A 23,312-nucleotide genomic window follows, 5' to 3' on the forward strand; every position below is an offset into this window, starting at 1 on the left:
GAGAAATATTGTCAGCAGTTTATAAAAAATGAAACAAAACAGTTCATCTGACCAATACATGAACCTGGATAATAATACATGAATAAGAAAAAAACATAAGGAACTGATTATTTTCCAGAGCTGTGTGTGTATATATATATATATGTGTGTGTGTGTGTGTGTGTGTGTGTGGTTCTCACCAACTTCTAGAAACAAAAAAGTGCGTGTGTGTGTGTGTGGTTTAAATGTGTGTGATGTGTCTTTATTGCTCATTCCGATTCTCATTGCTTGTCCCGCCTTTAGGTATCCATGACTACGCCGGGGGTGGGCGGGGACGTGGGCGGGGCCACAGCTCGAATCTCCCTCAAAGTCCAGTCCGCTCCCGGCGCACTCACATAGACATACAGTGTTCTAGCACGCGCGCTGTCAGTATCCTCCACACGCCACGCTACTCAACAACTTCAGTGTCCTGTAGGGTAACAGAAGCTTGTCGTCCATCTACGGCTTTTCTTTGAGAAAGTGCTCGGACATCAGCCTTGTCACCAGCGAGTGTTTGTGGACGGGAGCCCCGGCTTTGGAAGGATGCGTTCAGTTTTCTTACTCGGTGCCTTCTTCACTGTTGCGATGTTTCCTCGAGGTAGGCTTCGTGATGATTTATACCTCTAGAGCTTTATGTCTTCATTTAATACGTTTAATTAATTCATCGTAACATGGGAAACATCAACAAGTGGTGAGTTCGCCAGGCTCTCTCTCTCGTCCTAATCAGTTCAGACACGGGCTTTTTTTTTCCGACTTAACCTTTTAACTTAATTAGTATAGGTTTGATTATTTTTATCTTATTTTATTTTTACTTAAAAAGCAGACACACATGGGGTGCATCTGAACGAGTCTGTTTTTACTAATTACATAGTATGTAATAAATAATGCCTTCTATTCCAATGGGGCGAGTAGTCATGAGAATATTCGGGGGAATATCATCGGAGACAAAGTCGGAATGAAAGAAACAGTGTAATTATTAACAGGGTGCAGTGGCTGACGACGGAAAGTATGTGTGTGTTAGGTGTGTTCTTCTGTTTGTCCGAGTGTAATCTGTAAGACAATGTTGTGTATCCACTTTAGTTGTGCGACTTATGTCATTAGTTTCTCTTTCGCTGTTTCCGCGTCGTCGAAAAAAAAAAAAAAAAAACGCTGAGTCTCGCGCGCGTGCTGTGTGTGTGTGTGTGTGTGTGTATGAGAGAGAGAGAGGTTGTATGTGCTTAGAAATGTATGAGTCAAGGTGTGTTTTTGTTGTTTGATCAAAACACAAAGAAAAACTTCTTTTCAGCGATCTTCTGCCATATGTGGAACTCTTCAGTATCTTTATACGGCTGAAAGGTTTAAGGGAATTTTGGGTGGTGGCTGCTGCACTCCTCGCATGTTGTTCAATCTTATCTCATGATAAACAGATTGAGAAAGACAGAGGCTCTCTGATCGACCTTATCTGTCTTTCCTTTATTCACATGTTCAGGAAGCTCCTTTTGTTTTGAGATGAATGCAACCTCTTAGAATAATATAATGTGCTACATGTGGGCCAAAATGACCTGTTACACCCAGAAACAGCCTTTTAGTGATGTATAATTAAAAGCCAGACTTGGGTATGAAAACTATACGCATTTTAAAGAGGCTAAAATATGTCTCATGATGCCCCAGTTTCCTTTTTCTCGATTTACGTAAGCAGGTTTTCACTCAGGTGATGTCATTATGACTGACATTTGATTGGGGACCGTGATAAAGAGGAACTGAAAATTAAAAGACAGAGTGCGAGCTGTGTGTTTAGGGGAGGGATTTGAAATGTCATTAAATCCCTAGACATTACTCTGCCCATGGAAAGCCCAGGTCTGATGGGGGGGGCTGAGCCGAAAAGCCCCATGTTTTCCATCTTTTGCATAATACACACGCTGAATCATTTATCATTGTGTGCTGACAGATATGAACTCCTTCTGGTTATTGTTCTGTGAGAAACTACACAGGAAAGCCCGCATGATTAAAAGTGCTCTCTCTCTCTCTCTCTCTCTCTCTCGTTACTATTTGCATATAATTTTTTTCTCCTAGCACCGGTATTGAATTACCTTTATGTGACTGTGCCTTGTGACTGTTGTTTTTCACAGTTCTATCACTTACTAAAGCACTTCACCAGAAAGCCCCCCGCCCCAGTTTAATCACTGTAAATGTGATATGAGGAAATTGGGCAGAGTAAATCACATGGCAGGGAGATGAGGTCCTCGTGAAATCCTGTTAGAAAATATCAGCAGTTGTTTTAAGACTGGGTTGAGAAATTAAGCTTTAATAGTTGTTTGCCAGGCAAATGAAAGGGCGTGGTCCTCTTTCATTTGCTTTAGCACGTGTCTACCTGCAGTGGACGGGTTAGACTAGCATTCTCTTCAAAGTGTCTTGTTGAGTGACGGAAAGCATGACCAGTCAGCCTTGTTTTATCATGAGGAAAAAAGTAACTTGACTGGGTCAAGCAGACACTTTGGGGGGAAAAAAAAAAAGCTTGCATCTCCCACTGGCCTCAGGTTTATTTCGCTTTACCCTTGCTTTGCCTGAGCTCTGTTTGTTTAAAGGCCATGGTTTCTGAAGTGCTGTCAGAAGAAAAAGATCAATCTTCCCTTTTATGCAGGGAGACATTATTTTTGGTTCCGGCGTATCAGGATTAAAGGTGCACTACCACCCTTGAAACTCCAAAGCATGAGTAGTCAATTAATTTGCTTCACACAGGAGCCCCACCCCCCCACCCCCGTTCCTTTCCTTCCTTTTTACTGCTGTTGGATTGAAAAAAGCTGTCAGGGTTTGGGGCACACTTTAATTTACTCAATTGTAAACAGCATGACTAATCTGCATGTTAAATGGGGTGCTATTTGTGCAACATCTTCCACCGTTTTTACACCGAGAAGGCACTTAGTCAGGACAATTATGATTCATGGGTCGAGGCCAAATTTGGCGTTCAGTGTGAAAGGATACACGATTCAGTGCCAAATTTAGTGTGTTGTATGGAAGTGGCTTTGATTCAAGAGTTATTGTTTTTTTTTTTTTTAAGGAAATCTTCTCATTGATGAATAATGTCTCAGGATATTTCTTTCTTCTTCCAGTTGTAAGGTTCAAACTTGTTAAGTTTCTGGTTAGGACAGAGAGACAGACAGAAAGAATTTTAAAATAAAACATTAATTCCTCCGTGCTTAGACAGATATGACAGATATGAACGAATTCCTTAATATTTGCCTGTTTCTTCATTCCTTTGAGCCGAGGTGGTATCAGTAGGAGTGGTTTGTGGGCATGATGGAGATAAAGCCTCGCTGCTCGGAGCTCTTTGTGCGCTGTGCTTTTTTAGCATAATGATGATAATTGTTTAAAACTGGACGATTTCATGAAATATGTGTGGACATCACTCAGTCACTTTTTTTTTTTTTTTGCAATGTGTTGTTTGGGCTTCATGCATTTAGGCCATCCATCCACATTTCCTCTAAGTAAGGCATCCATTATTGCATTACTTATTCATGCGTCAGCAGGCAGACCTCAGCACCCTTAATGCCACAGCGTCAGAGATGGCTTTTACAGTAATTTCTTCTGTCCATTGGATAAATGAGGCATCTGCTTTTCTCCAGATCTACTCACCCTCTTCCACACACACACACACACACACACTCTACACCACACTGTTCCACATACAGGGTGTTGTTGTCTGTGCTGTGAACTTGTTCTTCAGTCATCTGCTAATGGATTAATTGAAGCCCTGGAGATGGAGGACCTGCCGCCTGAGCTTCCTTGAAACATTCATTTATTTAAACCCAAATGATCTTATCCATTCCGGTGCTTCTTCTCTTTCATTCTCTTCATCCGTACCTCTCTAATGACACTCTCCAACACGCTTTCATCATGCCTGTAATATCACAGTGCTGTAAGCTAGGCTGCTGCATATATATATATTTATATATATATATATATATATATATATATATATATATATATATATATATATATATATATATATATACCACACAGTAGAGACAACTTTATTGTCAGGTTTGCAGGCTGATAGATGACTGTGTTTGCTCCTGAATGGGGAAAAAATTTCTCTTTGTCAGTCAGCAGATGCACCATGGGCTGTATATTGCTTTGTTTTTTTATATGTTTATTCACATGGGCTGGGTTATGATGCGAGGCAGAGTTTCTGGACTTGCTGATGAAGAGGAAATCCCCACCTTTCCCAACCTGTCAGATTGGTTGGAAATGCGCTGTTTCAATAGAATGAAGAAGCTACAGATAATTCCAAATGTCACAAAGTTCCTTCGGGGTCGACCTGTTTGCTGGATGTCAGGACGCGCTTTAAAAAAAAAAAAGTTAATAGCCATCATGACAAATCTTCACATACCAAGACTTCCACACTTCAGCTAGTTAGCGAGTTTAAAAAACCTCCAGCTTGTGAGAGCATAGTGATTCATCTGCTCGCACATGCCAGTCAACAGCCACCATCTCCACGCGCCTCTGCAAAAACGTGAGGAATTAATTAGATACAGTTGAGCCTGTGTGATATAATTAACTGAGAAGAATATATACCAAGAGCGTCGTAAAATCTGCCAGGAGGAGCTATGTGCATGTAATCAGTCGCAGGCGGCGAAATCTTTCCACTTTCAGGTCTTTAATGAAATGTCATTTCACCTCGCGCCTGACGGAGCAGTGTTTAAGGAGCTATAACTAGGCTCTTTTGGGCTGCCTTTGCTCGTTTACGGATTGTTAATATACAGGTATTGATGTAGAAGTCGATGGTCAGGTCAAGGGATAAGCATTGATTGTCCAATTAAGCTCACAAACATGTTTCTGCAGCATGCTCTCCTCGGCAGTAACTCATGGCCGTGGTACTTGTACGTGTGCGGCCCGCCTGGTCTTAGCTCATGTTTAGCAGCTATTATGTGGTTGGTGGAGTTTCATTTATTAGCTTGTTTACGGGGATTGGGTTATAAATCACTTCATTGATTGTCTGGAAGATAATACTGCTAATTGCGCACACCATTTTCAGTGTCGTGCCACACGGGGCCTCGGATTTCCATCGACGCTTGATGTAAGCTACACGGATTTTCTTGTTAACAGCTCCTTCACTGATTTCAAAGTTGTCCTATTGGTTCTTATTAATGTTTAATGTTTATCCTAGTATTTTCACTTCTCCGGAAAAGGTCATATATCACAACAGGAGATCCCCCCCCCCTCCTTCCCACCTTTTAAATCAAATCCTGTCAAATATCCATCCGAAGCTTTGAGCATATCAATTCAGGTTGACATTCAAAGTGGGCCAACCTTTTTAGGCAGCCATGGAGATGTAAGATAACTGGATAACTGGCTTTTCCAGGCTGTTGCTTTGATGGTGTGTGTGATGTGCATATTGCATTTCTCCATGCTTTACCTGCCACTCTCTTTCCTTAAGTGACACTTTGAACTCAAAATGGCATGATTAAGTTTTTTTTTTCTCCCCCTTCTCACTTCCTTCTCTCACCCTGCGGCCACCTCGAAACCTCTAATCTTCCTTCCTGCTCTTAGATTTTTTTCTTCCTCGTATCCAAGTGGTGAACATGTAAATGAAGTGCAAGTGTGCGCAGGTACCGTGATGTTTTGAGGTTAATCCCATCAATGCTCTGGTTTTTCCCTGCCTTATAAGGTGTTATAATACAGTAATTTCCTATTGTCATTTTTTAACGTCCTTTAAAAGGACTTTCATAAATGAGGATAAATTAAGGACAGCCCATTTAAGTGGACCCATCTCTATATTTAGATTGTTTAAATAAGCACTTTTGTGTGTGTGTGTGTGTGTGTGTGTGTGTGTGGGAGAGAGAGAGAGAGAGAGAGAGAGAGAGAAGTTGTGATCTTCATGGTAAATCATATGATAATATTTTTAACTTGAACTGTGCCTTCCACATTCAGTTCAGTGCATTTGCCTTTCAGCCCAAATTGAGGAACAAATCTATCAGTTCCTCTTAGCCACAAAAAACTAAAGAAGTCCAAGCATAAATTTCCCTACATGACGTCTTCGTGACGTAGCTGTGTGGGCTGAGTTGGGGAAAAAAGACGGCATGTCTAGGTTTACTGGTACTGGTAGTTTTCCTGTGAATTCTAGTCTGCCATTTTGTTTCAGTGAAACGTAAAATCTGCCTTCCTTCACATTTGAAGAAAGCAAAGAAAAACGTACTTGCTCAATCCCTTTGTAAAGGTTTTCCGAGGAGCAGCTATTAAAAAAAGAGGGATGTTTGTCTGAATATTATTATTGACAGGAGAAGTGTAGTCTTGGACCAAATTGCATTGTGTCTGGAAGCCCAGTCTATTACGTCTGTCCTGTGTGGAAGGATGGGTCGATGCCATTTATCTCCCCCGTGTGGCTTATCACACTACATAACACTAATGAAACAGGGTCAAACGGTATCCCCCAGCCGCTCCGAGCCGTCCGCCCCCGTCTTTGTACTCGTGTTTTATTACCACTCTCTAAATGAGTCTTTTGAAAGTTGAACTGTTGTCTTTGCTATATCGTGTTATATATAAGACAAGTGGCGTGATTTAACAGATGCTTATGATAAAAAAAAAAAAACATCCAGATTCACCAAGATTAGACAATCTGACAGCTTTATCTCTGAGTGGGAGAGGGAGGGCGAGTTCAGCTACGGGTTTCGTACGAAGCCTGTGTAAGCAGACTTAATTAAGGCTCGAATTGCGAGGGCAAGCCCAATAATAAAGCTGCAGGAAGGAATTATTATGCTTTCTGTACTTAACATTCTCCTTCAATTAAATGAAATGGGCTTTAATTAAAGATCGCACATAAATACTCTTGCACATTACAGCTATAGGCCGCCTTAGTTGTTGTTGTCGTTTTTGTTTTTTTTATTTGAAATTGGTCTGAAAAGAACATTGCATGATCTCGCGCATGCGGTAATGTGCCATTGCCAGATTTTTACCGGTAATGCATTCTGTAGTCACAGAGAGAATGATTATGGCAGCCAGCCGCCGAGCTCGCGACTCCCACAAGGCCGAGAGAGAGATGCATCCTTTCATGCGATAAATTAGTCGCAGCCCCTGCATACCGTTCAAGCGGTGTTGTGCCGCAGAAAGTTTAAGAGTAGAGAAAGTTAAAGAGTAAAGCAGGTGTGGTTCATTGACCCGAGCTCACAGGGGAAAAAAATCGCAAGAAGTCTAACGAGCACCAGCATTTTTAGCTGGAATTTTCTTACACAGGATGAAATCCATTCAAGTTGTCTTCAAATTTGGACGTTGGAGCGTGGCATGTTCCAGCAAATGCCGCCTCGTAGCCTCAGGCTGCGTTTCATCAGCACGTAGCGTTCTGCCCCTTTGCCAAACAACTGCCTGAATTTTAACTGTACACAGACTTCTCAGAGCTGATTTTTGTCTTCCTAAAGTGGCACATGTGGCAGAATTTGATAGTTCTGAATTATAAAATCTAAAGAGAACATTTGAGAACACCTAAGGGTAGGGATGAAGTGGCAGGCTTTACTGACTGTTCTTTACGATTTTACTTCAGAAGGGGAGCTTAAGTTTAATCTGGTTCTGGATTAGACCTGCCAATGGGTGGTTCTCTCATTTTCTCTTGTTCTCTCTTTCTTGCTTTGTCTCTCTTTAGACTCCTACTTCTTTTGGTGTGAATGAATGAATAGCAAACCAAAACGAACACATTAGTTAGGTAGAATAACTTGCAGTAACTCTTCTTGACCTATTACAACCTCTGTAGCCATTACAGGTGAGGTCTAGTCCATGGCATTGTACTCTAAAAGCACCTATAATGCCAGGTCTTTTTTAAACCATTTCCCTAGCACTAGAAGAGGAATAACAAGGTAAGAATGGACTTTCATTCAGCCCCGGCTAGTAAAGCTTTTCAGCAGTTCTCTCTGACCTCAGAAAGCTCCTGTGAAAGGTTCCACACCGATCGGATAATCACATCTGGCATAATTTGAACTTTTTATAGTTTGACAGAATTTGTTTGTTCGTTCGCTTGCTTGCTCATTTCCTGCAGCTTCCCCTGGTGGAGGTTGCAGTGCCAACGGGCTGCCCACACTTCTTCCAGCCACAGATTCCAGCTCCTTCTGAGGGCTCTCCAGATGTTCCCAAGCCAACTTTAAGATGTATCATCTTCTGGCTCTTTCCCAATAGTCCAGCAGTAGCTGACCAGGTGCCAAAACCACCACGGTCAGTTCTGAGGAGCTGCGTCTGTACTCAGAGGCTCCCTCATTGTTTGGAGGAACCGATTTTCTATCTCCTATACTTTCAGTCTTATTCTTTTAGTTGCTTCCCACAGCTTGTGACCACAGCTGAGGATAGCAGTGTATACCGAATAGTGAACAGACAGCTTCATCCACAACCTAAAGTACTAAGACCAGTAACACTGAGACCATGCTACCCGATCTCCACAGCTTTTGATTACATATCATTACAGCTGATCCATGTCAAATAAGACTTATTAGTGAATTAGTAAATGGTTATAACACCCATTATTGCTTATCCTTACGTCATGTGGACAAGATTTATATAAGGGTTTTCTCAGTCCTCCTCACACCTCTTTTGGCAGATGATAATGAACTCTTGTGCCAAATGTTTTGTGATGCAGCACTCTATTTGGACTCAAATTAAGTTCCAAAGGGTGGGGCACTTTTTTTTCCCCCAGCTGCTAGCTTGTAACCTTAAAAGGAAGCACCTGTAGTCAAACTTGATAAAACCAGCTTGTGAGAACTCTCTTCTCTCTTCTCTGTATCCCATATTTTAGTAGTTTAACTCAAAGCCCGTTCCTGCGGCGTAGCAGCGTCTTATGTGCTTAGAGGCTGTATTTGCAGGTGGGGAGCTTAAGATTGCCTCCCTCTCTCTCTCTCTCTCTCTTTCTCTCTCTCTCTCTCTCTCTCTCTGACTCGATCTCTGTCTCTCTTTTCTCTGAATTCACTTTTGGAGATGTCCAGAAGATTTTGCAGGGTGTTTTGGAAAGATAAGAAGCGGTGTATTTTTTTTTTCTTCCTCTAAGTGCCGCATTAATCATTCCCGCATTCTGGACAGGAGACAAAAGAGGAAATATGCATGTGATTTGGGCCACAAACTGGTCTCATGACTACAGTTTGTTAGCAAAGTTAATGAAATTGCCCATGTGAATAAAAGCTCTGTTTGATGAAGATCTTAAATTAGTAAAGATACAAACATCTAAATGACCGAGTGTTTATTTTTAACGTAGCACACGGGTTCCAAGATCCGTGGTGTAGCCGTGGTGAAATCTTTACCAGTTTTTTCCTCAACTGATTGTGAATAAAATCACATGGAAGCAAAGGGTAAAGAGCCTACTTTACCTAGGTGACCTTTGACCTGTGTTCGGACATTTGTGCCAGGAGCAAAAAAAAAGATGCTGTGATGTCTTTGACTGATAAAAAAGTATTATACCATTCTTTTGCTCTACTGTTTTTCTTACTGTTGCTTCTGAAAAGCCAAAATAACCAAGCTAAGATGCTTTTATTTTTGCATGCTAGGATTTTCTAGTGATTTAGACATAGCAGCATTGCTTGGTGACTTGGTGACCACGCTAAGAACTATGCTAGCTCCGATTTCATGTTGTAAAACTAGCATCAACTGTTCACTCCTTTCTGAGCTTTAGTTGCTTATTTAGGATTCAGTACACTTCTGCATCATTCCACATTGAGTTGGCGTAGGGTCCAGATGTCACTGTGGAACTTTTGATGAACAGAATCAAGACATAGTGCTTTAACCCTGATCTCTTTCTTCCGTTCTGCTCTTCTTCACCATTTTGACTCTCGGGACACGGATCTATTTGATGTAGTCTGTTCTGTCAGGCTCTTATTTTTGATTTTTCCTCTCTCTGGATTGGGTGTAAACCTCAGACGCCCTTTCGTTATTCATCTTCTTCAGACTGACCCCGAGTGACCCGAGTGTTTTTTTTTTTCTTTCCTTCACGCCATCAAATTTTGCCGCTCCAGGGAGAACAGCTGTCATTCGGGGCAGTGGCAGTATTGTTTCTTTCCTGGAATGTTTCACCCAACAGCTGAAACAAGCACTCTGACCCCTGGAGGCTGTGTGCCTGATGTGCCATCTGGGTGACGCTGTCTCATAGGGACCTTCTGAATGTCGGGTGTGTTAGCCACTCAGCTCTGAAGATCGCCTGTGATGCTGACCACTGACGCAACTGGAAGTTTAGACTCTTACGTGGCTGACAGCAGTGTTCCTGTGTTGCCACTTTCTTTGTGCTCGTAAAGAAATCCCTGAATCAGAGTGCTCCTTATTGAATGTGCTGTTGGTTTTATGGACTAAATGTCCTTCAGGTGTTTGCCTTTTATTGAAAAATGTGGTCCTCGTTTGTGTTCCTGGACATGAAACAGAAATCATATTTTAAGTGTATGCTTTTATTGTAACCCAATCCAGGGAGCCTTTCTGTTTGGGTGGTAAGGGGTATTGTTTTTCTTTCTTTTTTTCCTCCCTCCCTTTCTGTTTCTTTTTCTTGCTCTTTCTCATGCCAGCGTCTGCACCGCTTCGCCTCACATGATTAAAACAACAAAGCAAAGCCGGATTTATCTCCTCTTACGGTTCAGAAGATTCTTCGGCTTGGTTTCTCTCCTTTTAAATGAAATTTCAAATGCTCATGAAACAGCAGGTATTGCAGCCTGTAGGCAGCATGCACCGCCTGGTATTTTTTCACACTGTGCATCTCAACTTGCTGCCTGAAAGGGTGTCTTTGGCATGAAAGCACAAGGGTTAAAATGTTGCAGGGTGTTTTGAATATTGTACACAGTCTTTTGTTGTTGTTGTTGTTGTTGTTGTTGCTTTTACGCGAGTTGTGGAAAGTGCACAATGTCTAAGCGCTCAGATTTCAGGCATTGGGGCAGATCTTGTCTTGGTGCTTATTCTAGGATTAGATTCATTGTGTGCTTTGAGCCGGGTTTTGAAATTCCTATGACACTTGTCAAAACACTTTCTTTCCTTTTAGATAATCAATGCTGACAAGTGAAATGCACGTGATAACAAGCCAAAAATCTTCTCAGAAAAAGAAAAACCTGAAGCATGCCAAAAGACTGACTTTACATTTATATTCATCGGGTAGAGCATGCGGTCAGCATCCCGCGGTCCAGACTCCGGATGATCACCTAGAAAAGCATTTCTTAAAATAATTTGTATAGTATTGGAATAAAATTCCATAGCAGTGTAGGAAAAACTGCAGTAGCTGGCAGTGACTCATGAACATGAACCAGCCTCTGTAGCAAATCCAATCACATGCATTTATGTAAATTATTTACCTAAGGGGAGCTCAGTGGTCTAGAGACTAGCTTAGGGCTAGACACTTCTGCTCAGAAAATTGAAGATTTTTCACAGACATTCATAGATTTTTCATTTTATTTTCCCGGGTCTTGTCGGAGTTGAGAACTGCCTACATGGCTTCTTTTTCAATCGATACTAAAAACGCTACTTGTGAAGTGTTTATTTTTCCCACAACACATTCAAAATGAAATTGTCTGCTGGTAACATGAAGCACCGCTATGAAACAAAACCACTCGTATTTATCAACAAACAATTAATTCAGCATTAAAAGGTGAATGTCGGGATCCTTAAGCAAGGAATGCTGCGTAGTTGAGGCGTAGTCGAATGCCACTGCTGTAGAGGAAGTCTCACTACATTATTAAACGCAGGACAAAGTGACTTACTGTTGGACTACGTGTCATGTCGAGACTTGTAGTGTGTAATGAAGACGCACTGGACAAAATTCCACGCTCTTCATTATCATTTACACATGCAGAGTGTCGGGTGTCTGAGTCATCTCCGCTCTGCACACTGTGGAGTTTCACTCAGGTGAATGGTTTTATAAGTAACAGAGTTAAAACATATGGCACTTATAAAGGTTGCTTATTTTCCCTCCAGCAGCTCTTAACTACAAACAGATGCACGATGGCACTTGAGCTCTCACTGTGGCATAATGGAGAAAAATAAAGCGGAAGGGAAACGCAGAGAAGCGTACGTGACACGGCTCGATATTCTCAACACGATATAACGTGAAGGTCGTGTTTTCATTCCAGAGATTTCTCCCTGATGAACGCTATCTTCTCGCTGGAGGTGCAGACGAACACGGACGCCTGTCAGGCGGTAGGAGCCGTAAAGGGAATCAAAGAGGATCTACGGTTATGAAGAATCGGGTTCTGTGTCAGATCCCAATCTGAGCCCCTGCTTTTGTGTTCCTTTGAAGAAGGCGCGTCTTAAATCAAAGCGCGTTAGAAAGGGAGATCATTACAAGGGCTGGGTGGCCTTAAGCTGAAATTCTAGAGTTTTTCCCGGATATGTATACGTGGGGGATTGAATTTACTAGATATATTTTCTTGTTGTTCTTGTTCATATATGAAATACGAGTGAGACACCTATATCTGCACATCTATGATATACTTTTATGAAAAGGCATTCGCCATAACTCTGTGTAGAGAAAATGAAAGACTGTGCCTGTTGTTCTTCAGAGGTCTTCCTGAGCCACACGTACAGTGAATGTGTTAAATCCCTCATTTCAGGAGCTGCCAGGCCTTAACAGAGGCTTTTAGATGCCAGAGACACTACAAAAAGTTTCCTATCAAAACAGAGCAGCCATACAAACCAGTTTCCTGTTCCTATTTCCAAAACTATTTCCTGTTAGTCAGCACAGCTACGGAAAAAAATAAATAAATAAATGATTAGACGCTTTCTTTAATTCTTGCTCACACTCCCGCATGGAAGATGGTTTCAGAATGAAATTCTTTCGTTCATATTTATGTTGACTCTAAGCCTTCTTCAAACACAGTGGTGTTAAACCATCTGATCTGCCACAGTGAACCCATTTACTTTCTGTCATGGCTGAGATAAAACAACACAGAGGTATGTCAGGAGAAAGCATGAACAAATTTTGAAAACTGGCTACGGGATTCTCGGAGGCAGAGCCGCGTGTTAATGTATTCCACACTCCTCTAAAGTTATTAAAATGAAAGTACTCATGGATCTGTGATTCTAACACCTTCAGACAGGAAGAGCAGGTGACATGAATTATGCAGCGACTCTACCCCCCCAAACCTGCCGCATGTGAAACGGCTGCTCTAATGGTCAAACAATTCTGAAGATGATGTGCCGCAGTAAGGATCCACATTTTAATTTGACCCGTAGAGACCCGTTGTTTGGTCTGCTAGACACTTTCGTCCGTGGACACAACCGATACCATCCTGAACTGATTCAGATCGGAATTTGCGGAAAAAGACTGGAACTGGCACAGCAACGCAGTCGTGTAATCACTGTGGTCTTAAATCACAGTCTGAAGCTCATCTGCCTTTTATACCCAGTCTAGCCGAATCCATATTCACCCCCTGCTCTGATTATACTCTCGCCTCCGGCAAATGCCGCACTGGAGGATGTCTAACAGGTTTCACAGAGTCGTCTGCGGTGCCAGCACAAGATTGGTACCATAGCCCCTCATCGTCTCTGCTTACATTCTTACCAAGCGCACGTTTCGCTATCTTTATTCTCTTTCGTCTGTCTCACGTTGCTGTGTCATGTTTCATCAGACTGACCTGAATGTTCACATTCCAGCATCTAGTACAAGCACAACCTCTTAGTCATCAGTTACCTCCCCGTTTCCACCCAGTGCTTCTAGTAATTAGGTGTCTGTTTTCAGCCCTCAAGCATGATGAGGAGTAACTCGGAAATTGCATGATGTCTTTTTTTTTTTTTTTTTTTTATTCTTTTATGATCTTTATCTGTTGCCATCTCCATGTATGTTAGTAACGTAGACAGAACAACAGATCGTGTATCGACTGGCAGAGAACCAAGAATGAAATATGAAAGAGCTTCCCGCATATCTCTCAATCATGGCGGCCATTAGACGGCGTATTGTCTGCTATCTGTTGCTAGCTCATCACACAAATCATTTACACCAGGCCATATTTACATGCACACAAATATGTCTATCCGGGCACAAACGTGTGTGTGTGTGTGTGTGTGTGTGTGCGGTTTTCTCCCAGAATCCCCTCGCCATTACTCAAGTCTACAGCTGGCCACATGATAAATTGATAGGAACATTTCTCTCTCACACAACAGTATTGAATAAATTTAGCCGCATCTGAAATGGCAGCGCAATATGAGAAGGAGCGGAGAGTAAAATAAACTTGCAGGGTATTTCATATTGAATAATGGATGTGTCAAAGCCATTAAGAAATCATGTGGATTTTGGCTCCCCAGTTGCCACAGGCGGCGACGAACATATCAATAATAAACTATGTGTCTGATTCATTGAATCCTTGTCATTTGCTCTGTACGGCTGCTTTTACGGTAGCATAATCCCGACTTTATTCAAATCCTATTGCTAATTAGAAAATGCTAATTCAATCATGTATTTGCAATTGTATTTTCCATGCCAGCGCGCATAAGTCGAGGAAGCATTCAAACGCACTTGCATTTCCGTTTGAATCAATGTACGGTATAAACCATGCAGTTTTAAACATCCTCGTGACAAGTCATTTTCGGTGTCTTTACAGGTAATTTTCGATTTATTTATTTTTTTTGTCCAGATTGAAAAACGTAATAGCAATGCCTCCATTTGTGATTGCACTTCCTCACTGTCACGCTTGGGCTCTGCCCGAGTTGCGATTGCATATTCATTGCCAAAGAGGATGCCTGTCAGTCACAGAGAGTGGGTGGTACTTCTGGTGCAAGCAACCTCTACTGAGCTTAAACAGCAAAAGGGAATTCAGGGACTCTGTATAACCTCGTGTTACTGTGTCATCAGCTGGTGGTTAGAAAGTACCTAGCTGCCCTTAATGACTGCACCATGTGTTAATCACACTGACATTGGGTGTTGCTAAAGTCTGGTACTGTTTCTGGTCAATGAAGAAACATTTCCAGGAATCAGCTATCAGAAGAGCCCGTGGAGTGTCATGGCGCTGTCTTACCACAAAACTTTCTTATAACTCTTTCAGCAAACTTAAAGGGGTTTTTAAAGGGAGTTTAAGGGAAGGGGATTCCAACACTGTTTACAAATCAAATCAGCTTATTAGAATCAGTAGCTAGATAGATAGATAGATAGATAGATAGATAGATAGATAGATAGATAGATAGATAGATAGATAGATAGATAGAATGTGAAATGACAGTGAATTAAAAAAAAATCAATCCCAGAATGCAGTGTCTCTACTGTATTACTGACAAACATCCTGAAAAACAGAATACTTCTCAATATTTACAGCCATCCCATAAAAGATACAGCATGTTCCTGTTTTATGGAAATACAGTACAATAGTGTTGGCAATGACCTGTACAGGTTGCAGTGTATGTAATGAACTAATTCTGTTGAACTGCTTATAATATGAGAATGTTTTGTGGGCCACTTGGGAACCATGGCCTTTCCTGCAGCTCAGACTTATCAGACTGGGTGTGTGTGGGTGTGTCTGTGTGTGTCTGTGTGTGTCTGTGTGTGTCTGTGTGTCTGTGTGTCTGTGTGTGGGTGTGTGGGTGTGTGTGTGGGTGTGTGACTCACTTCCTTTCACCACAATGCCAAAAATCCAGCCAGTCTGCATTCAATTGAAGACGTCCCCTTGGTTGATATCATGCTTTAATTCAGAGCAAATCGTATTGATTAAATCGGTTAATGAATGTCATGCAGTCTTTTTTTTTTTTTGGTTCTATGAAACATGACAGTGTTAGTTATGCAGACAGATGCAGTCCTATTTAGTGCTGGGAGATGTATAGAGATTCCCAGTAACACCAGTAGAGAATGTGGAGATACGTCTCTCTCAGGGATGAGTATGATTGTGTCGGAAATACACCTTGACATGTCTGAGTTATGAAGAGTAAAGCAGTAGCAGGCTCTGTCTCAGGGCAGTGTCATCAGATATGGACCTGGTGATACATCATAGTGTTTAGGTCTTATTTCATGTGTGTGTGTGTGTGTTTTTTTTTTTCAATCTTGGTAGGGACCAGTTGCCTTCACATAGAAAAGAATATCTGACAGTTTTGACCTTGTGATGAAAAAAAAAACCTATTGCTTTTATTAAAACATTGTAATAAAGCATGGATGATTTATTGGTTAATGAGGTTATGGTTAGGGTTAAATCTGGGTATAGGAATATTATTAATTAGCTGCATTATTTATGCGTTAACAACCTGACAAGGAGAGTCAGACACACAGTCGTGTGTGTGTGTGTGTGTTTGTGCGTGTGTGTGTGTGTGCGCGTGTGGTTTCTATGGCGTCTTCTGTGAACTTGCACTTGTTCTTGCTGATTGGATCTTTTAATTGTCACAGTAAAACTACAACCAAAGACTATCTTTTACAATTAGCATGTTTGCGAATTAGGTATATCCATGCAATGGGCACTTTATTAGGAACAATTCATGCAATAATCCAGTCAGCCAATCATCTAGCAGCAGGACGATGACTAAAAATCATGTGTTAATGTTCGCATCAATAATGAGAGAAGATCTCAGTGACCTACCTTATGGATATTGGTATCAAATGGGCTGGTTTGAATATTTTGGACACACAAACAGTCTTTATAGTTTACAAAAAAAGGTGTGGAAAAAAAAAAACCCATCCAGTGAGTTGCAGCTCTGCTGGGTCGGATGAGAGAGGTCAGACAAGAATTTCCTTGCAGGTTCGAGCTGACAAGAAGACGTAACAAATAACTGGGAAGCATTTCAGAATGCACAATGTCGATGTATAACCTTGAGGCGGATGAGCTAAAACAGTTGCACAGCTGCCACAATAATTGGCTGCTTAGATAACTGCATGAATATGCAGACGTACCTAATAAAGTGGACTGTGTGTAGAAATATAAACACCACCTCTTCCTAACATATGAATACAGTCCACTGCTAGACGTGTATGGCCATTTTTAGTGGCCTCCACCCAGAATGCATCACTTTGAAGGAAAAATACAGCCTTCACTATTGATAGCTGACCAAGCCATCACACAGGCCACATAAAAAGACGCAGGAAAAAAACCCTCCTTATCACAGACTGCAGAGAATTAGTGTTGTTGTTGCCGCACCTCTATCATCTGGCTAAGCCTGGCCGGCCTCAGCCAGACTCCGACCCCCTCCACTCGAGGTCAAAGGCACACAGATAGGGCTACTTTAGAAGGTTAGAAGGTGAAAGGCTTCAAAGTATGCATGATGAAATGCAGCCCTACGCTTATCAGTCACCCTGTAACGCTGGACAGTGTTGGAGAAGTGTTTTATGTTTTGGCTGACCATTTTCTCCTTCTGCTTTCTTACCAGTTCTTACATCATTACTCATTTTGAGTGCTTTAGATGTTTTTATTTATGGGACAGCCAATATAGATAGTGCATGTGCTTTGAGGGGGGGCTGGAAACTAAAAGTGAAATGTGTTTCACGTGGAGTCTAGCAATCACCGTAAGCTCTACTACGGCAAGAACGCACGGATAGGTGAAAAGTGTGACGTGCGATTCATTTATCCGCAACAAATCATTTAAACCACCTCCATGTAATGATATATTCAGCGTTAATTCGCATGCTGACATAATTTGATGTGAATTCAAGGCATTATTTGACAGTGTTCTCGCTAATTCTCAGGTCATAATCATTCCTGGGTCGCAGGTTTGTACTGGATGTGTCACAGAAAAGGAAGAGACACATGATAGGTTTTCTCAAATATTATATATCTATTTTTCTTTGCTCGTTCCATTTTCTTAATTAGATCTCTCCCGCTTTCATTAAATGGTTAATAACAAGTTGTGTTTGAGTTTCTGATATTTTTCTAGTGATAAAAGCTTTAGGAAAAGTTTTTCTTCCAGCACCAGAGCTGAATAAAGTGTCTTTAAAGGCAACAAGGGACAGAATAGACCGGTTGATTTATTTCACCAGACCTGAGGCACTTGGCTTGTGAGTTATCAGACTGGGTTGGTGGTTGATGAGAACATTCACTCCTTTAATTGGCTGAAGCTTGTTTAACACAGATGTGTAAATCGCATTAGCATATTTTAATTATTTTCAGATCCACCTCATTGCAGCCCTAGAGTGCAACCACCGACCTAAAAAGATAGACTTCCTTGTCTTAGGGTGACATATGTTCACTCAGACACATGGTGACACTCGTTTTTTTTCCTCATTATGAAGTTACCTGAAGAGGTACAGATTTGCTCGAAATTGCATGTCCTCTGTGCTTTTGTTAGCTTGAGTCTGAGTCAGGAGCAGCAACTTGATAAATTAGGGGTGTGGAACGTTTTCAGATGATACATAGATCTCTTGATATGCCGTATATGATTGTCTTATATACAAAAACGGTACAGTTAAAGAAATGATGGTTCCATCCATTTGATCTCATTCAATACGGTTCAGCACTGATAGGATTTAATTCACGACTGATCCAATATGAGACATCTAAGTTAAAAGGTTTTGGGTAATGTGTTAAGTATGCACAAAGGGAGATTACATATCTATTATCAACAGCAGTATCAATTTATAACTGTTTTCCTTTCCGGTTTGAACTGGATCTTGGCTGGTAATTTAATGTGGCTGTATTGTAAACCATTGGTCAGATTTTCCCATTCAGATCTTTTTGTCTTTACACCACTGGGATATAGTGGACAGTTTTTTAGCATTGAATTAAATGTAGGAGTTGACTTTCTGGAAATTATCAGTATCTTCCGAACATGTTGCTACCTGCACCCTTTTCTAAGCAACTATTTCCCACAATTCCACAGAGTTTATCAGAACCTGAGAGAGCAGATCAGCGATTAGAGACTAGAGCAATTTGAGCAGACCTCTATACTGTGATAAGGCATCAGCCAGCTTGGACTGGAGCCTAGACCCCCTCCAATGGGTTTTATCTGACACCCTGATGGAAAGACTTACCTTCCGTCTACACTTCCCCCACATCTCCCTAATAGGAATCCCAATGTCCTCTGTGGCCGTCATCACTCACACCTGCCCTGTTCTTCCTTCCATATCTCCCTCACCACTGCTCATCTCTCTCTACCGGCATGCTGCCAGCCGTTATCAACGTGACCTCGTCCCACTCATCTCCCTACTCCTGCCAGTCAACCCAGGGATGTAGCCCTCCCACCGCTTGCCTAAACGCTCCTCTTAGGCTCAATGAGGCTTTCACGACCCTCAAAAGGCCCTCTGTGAGCCTGTAGCTGGGATTTATGTCCTTCACTATGGCCAGTCATCCTCAGAGCACAAGCTTCTGCCCCTGGAGGGTGCTGGCTTTGCCACAGACATGCTTCCAGTCTTCACTGGGCATTGATTAAATCAACAGTCAACAGGCTTGAACAATGTGCTGTGTTAAGGAGTTTATTGGGCAGTATAGAGGACCGGTGTGCTATGTAGTACGTTCCTGTCTATCTACTCGGATCGGACCATTAAATCGATGGTTGTGATGGTGCTGAAGTGACTTGCATGTTTAACAATGAGGAGTCTGTTGTGATGACCTTTACCGCTGGCCAGCTATTCAAGGCCGTTGAATAGTTAACCATGGAAACCCAGTCGCACTTCTTGCCAGCACATGAAATATTGGAGGACTACTTATGCTTGTTGTTATGAAATGATAATCTAGCACAAGATGAGTGAACAGTACGGAAATTCATGCTAGCAAAAAAAAAAAAAACAACCCTCAGATTTCAGCAAGTTTATCTATGTTTTTTCTAGAAGTGGGAGTCGCTGGATTCGCAGGGTGACCTTCCATGTTCAGTGAGTTGGAGAAGACTAATGAGTATCTGTGCCCAGTTGCTTTTCCTCCCGGGTTTGTTATCTGGTTCGGGTCGAGTGAGATGGGTTTTCTAAAGAGAAGCAGGGCTTTGCTTCTAGCTGAAAGAACCTAACAGTATCTGCAGATCTGCTTCTAATGACCAGTGTAAGGACAGCTGAGCTTGAGCATGAGCCTTAGCTTGCTTAGAGGGATTCGACACAACCTGCTTGCGCACACACACACACACACAATGTCTGTTGGTCCGTTAACAATGAACTTCACAATAATATCATGGAGGAAATGCTTTCTCAACTTGCATTGCATAGCTTCACTCTGCATGCAACACCCATTAACCTTTCAGACAAATGGAGACAGAGCAAAAGAATCTCCCTTTCCCACAATTCCCCCCTGGGGGCCCCGCCAAGCTGACTGTGTCCAGGGGAACAGCTCAGAGAGTAGGTAAGTGGTCTTCTCCTGCTGGTGAGTGACAACGGAAAGACAGATAGTGCTTTACAGATAATTAGGAGCGACCATAGAGATTGATTTTTTTTCCATGTCCACATGGATACAGAATCTCTGAGGTTGGATAATGGAAGGGGCCAAGACCATAGCTGTAGCAGGCATTGCTCTGAGTATATATATCTATATCTATATATATATATATATATATATATATATATATATATATATATATATATGTATGTATGTATGTATGTATGTATGTATGTGTGTATATATATATATATATATATATATATATATATATATGTATGTATATATATATATCATGAACAGTGGACAAGGATTCAGAAGATACAATCCAATACCAGCCCTGAACTAAAACCCAATAAAACATCTGCATTTGCTAAATGCTGCCTTCGCGGTCGTCCCACCAATGAATGAACTCGGTTGCCATAGCCGGGAAGAAATGTGGAAACATATAGGATCAAATGAGAAGTACATTGCTCTCAACTGCAGTAATTTCAAACGCAGTAAAGGAATTAGAGGCCTCTTCTCTCTTGGCTGTAATTAAAGAGGACAGGAGGCTCCTCAGATTTATGTGTTTGCTGAGTCCTTTGCTACAACAGGAATCAAAGGCCAGACACTGTGGTGCCTAAATATTTAAGATGGCTTGTTTTATCAGCTTTCTCAATTACGCTCTCCACTGTTAAGGCTTTCATGCATTAAAGGTGCATGATTGTTTCACATGCCTTTTTGAACATCACGTGTAAGGAAATCAAGCGCATGGTAGAGGAGTGCTTCATATGCGCTCGTGCATGGGTTTGAAAAGAAGTGGAGCTGAATGTGTATGACAACATGCCGTAAAATACAGAGTTTTATGGATGTCATTCAGGCTAACAGCATGCGTACATAGGAACTGGTGAAGTGCACTCTGTACTTTGTTCCTGCACTCTGATTGTTACTACTCCGAGTACAAACTGCACACAGACACTATGGGGAAAAACATTAGTAAAGTGATTAAGGGAACAATCAGTCGTATCGCACCAGATGCTGTTGTAATATAGATGGATCGTACATTTCTTAAGAAGCTCGGGGCTGCTTTGTTTTTAGCTGTATGGCAACACTGTAGCTGTGGTTGCAAATCGATACCCTTGGCAACAACGTCCTGGCTGCGCTGGCCGGGAGTATCATGTGTTATGAATTATCTGTTACATTGTCTTTTGGGGATTGCTTTATTTTCTAAAGTGGAAATGAATAACTGGTTAAATAGAATTCACATTTCATCCCATGAAAGCAATAATGTCAGTGTGGATCAAACACAGTCAGGGAGTAGTCTGAAGGAATGTTGCAGGAGTGGGTTTAAAATAGAATACTTGCTGGGTTTGCTAAATGACGAGTCAACTAATCAGTCTCACATTAGCCCTGTCTAACTCGAGATAATTAGGCTGTCCAGGGTCTCGTCCACCTGACACCAATCTGACGTGTTTCTTAGGTGCGTCTGGATGCAACACAGATCCCTTCCATTCCGAACACAGATACCGCAGTCCTGCTCATGAATAAATTAAATATATTGTTATTTTATTGCACCAGACTGCGTTGACTTGCAACATTGCTCAAGGCACTGCTGGAATTGTCATGAAAGAGTATTATTAAAGGGTATAATTGCATCCTAATAGTCTAGACAATTAGTCAGATAAAAAGGTAGAGTTCCTAGTATGCACTTTGTGTTATCTGAATGCCCCGAGTTTAGTTTCAGTGTAGAATGCATTTCTTCAGGATCTTTATGAAATGTCAAAAGGACACACAGAGATGGAAATGCGCTACCAGTTTTGTATTTGTGGTTGTGTGGATACTCTTTCTGAATTCCACCTCTCGCTGCCGTGAACACCTTTGCCAAGGTATAATCTGGCTGTCAGTAGTACCTATTTTTACTAGACAGATCAATGATCTTGAAAGAAAGACATACATAGGTTACAGAATCTTGAGAACATGGAGGAATATGGAAGGAGTTTAAAGAAACCAAGAAAGTTAATTCGGTAGTTTAACAACGAGTTTCATTGGTGAAACTATTTTTGCTTTGAAAAAAAACTGTATTGCACGAGGTTGTTTTTTTGTTTTGTGTTTTGTGGAATTTTTTTTCCTGACCCACTGACCCACCTCTAGCTGTTTTCACGCTTCTACCATAAAGCTACTTGCCTTGCCTTGAACTGCTGATATTACACTTTTCTAAATTTACTGGACAACTAAAAATGTTGAAGAATGACCCCCTGTTCTTTGTCAGATGAGAACAGTGCAAAAATAGTTGATGGACTAGACTGGTTGGAGTGTACCTCAACAACATAGTCCACAGGCTGCAGGCTCGGAGAGCATCGTGGGCATAGTGCAGGCATCAAGAAATCCTTTAATCCAGTTTTTAAGAAGAAAGAGCTGTCAAGGCAGAGCAGTGATGACTGAAGCAGCTGCCGTGATGAGACACCTGAAGTGACCCTGCCACGTTGAGAGGAACAAGGCCATCAAACATGCTGGGAGGCTGGCGTACCTAATCCCATGACCTTCAACCTGCAGATGAGGCAGAAGAAACGCCTGCTTTCTCTCTTTCCATTTATTCGGTGTGAAGTAGTGCATTACTCTCTGTGAAACTTTATCCTCCACAGTAAGACACTCAAATGCTGTTTGTGTGAAAGGAAAGGGGTTTTGTTGGGGGGGAAAATGAACATGTATTTGCACTTGTATTCAGAATCCAGTCTTAAAATGTGGGTTCATTATTCTTTTTCCTTACACACGTATTCTTCTCTCTAAAAAAAAAAAAACAGCCTGCTTGTTGTCGTTACTTCTCCAGGGCTGGGACAAATGCGTCAAAGCAGACATCTAAAGTATGCCACCAGGAGCAGATAAGAAGACAGACATATGGCCAGGAACGTTCCAGGCCTTTAGAGTGGAGGGCTAAACAGCATGCTGTTTTTGTTTTCCCCAAAATGGGCACTCTAGCTTCTCCTGTGTGGCATGCGGATGGAGACTTTGTCCCTGCCCCTGCAACGAGAGAACCTGAATCTGAGATAGAGAAGAAATTCTTTTTGTCCCTCATCTCCAATCCTGCAAATCCTTCAGCTCTTTTTGCAACTGTAAAGCTGAGGGTCAAGGCCAGAATAAGCCGCC

General features: G+C 41.7%; 1 protein-coding gene across 2 annotated transcripts in view; it reads left to right on the plus strand.

Annotated features, from left to right (window-relative positions):
* Positions 1-357: 357 nt before the first annotated feature.
* alcama (activated leukocyte cell adhesion molecule a) overlaps positions 358-23,312 on the plus strand; it is a 62,509-nt gene continuing 39,554 nt past the window's right edge. The window contains exon 1 of one of the 2 annotated variants that reach the window (XM_058412682.1): positions 358-616. In XM_058412682.1, coding sequence (XP_058268665.1) covers positions 562-616 — 55 coding nt within the window. In that variant the 5' untranslated portion in view covers positions 358-561. The remainder of the gene's footprint in view (positions 617-23,312) is intronic. The other variant, XM_058412681.1, reaches the window with a different exon arrangement.

The sequence above is a fragment of the Hemibagrus wyckioides genome, linkage group LG16 (assembly GCF_019097595.1).
Source record: "Hemibagrus wyckioides isolate EC202008001 linkage group LG16, SWU_Hwy_1.0, whole genome shotgun sequence".
Classification (NCBI taxonomy): Eukaryota; Metazoa; Chordata; class Actinopteri; order Siluriformes; family Bagridae; genus Hemibagrus; species Hemibagrus wyckioides.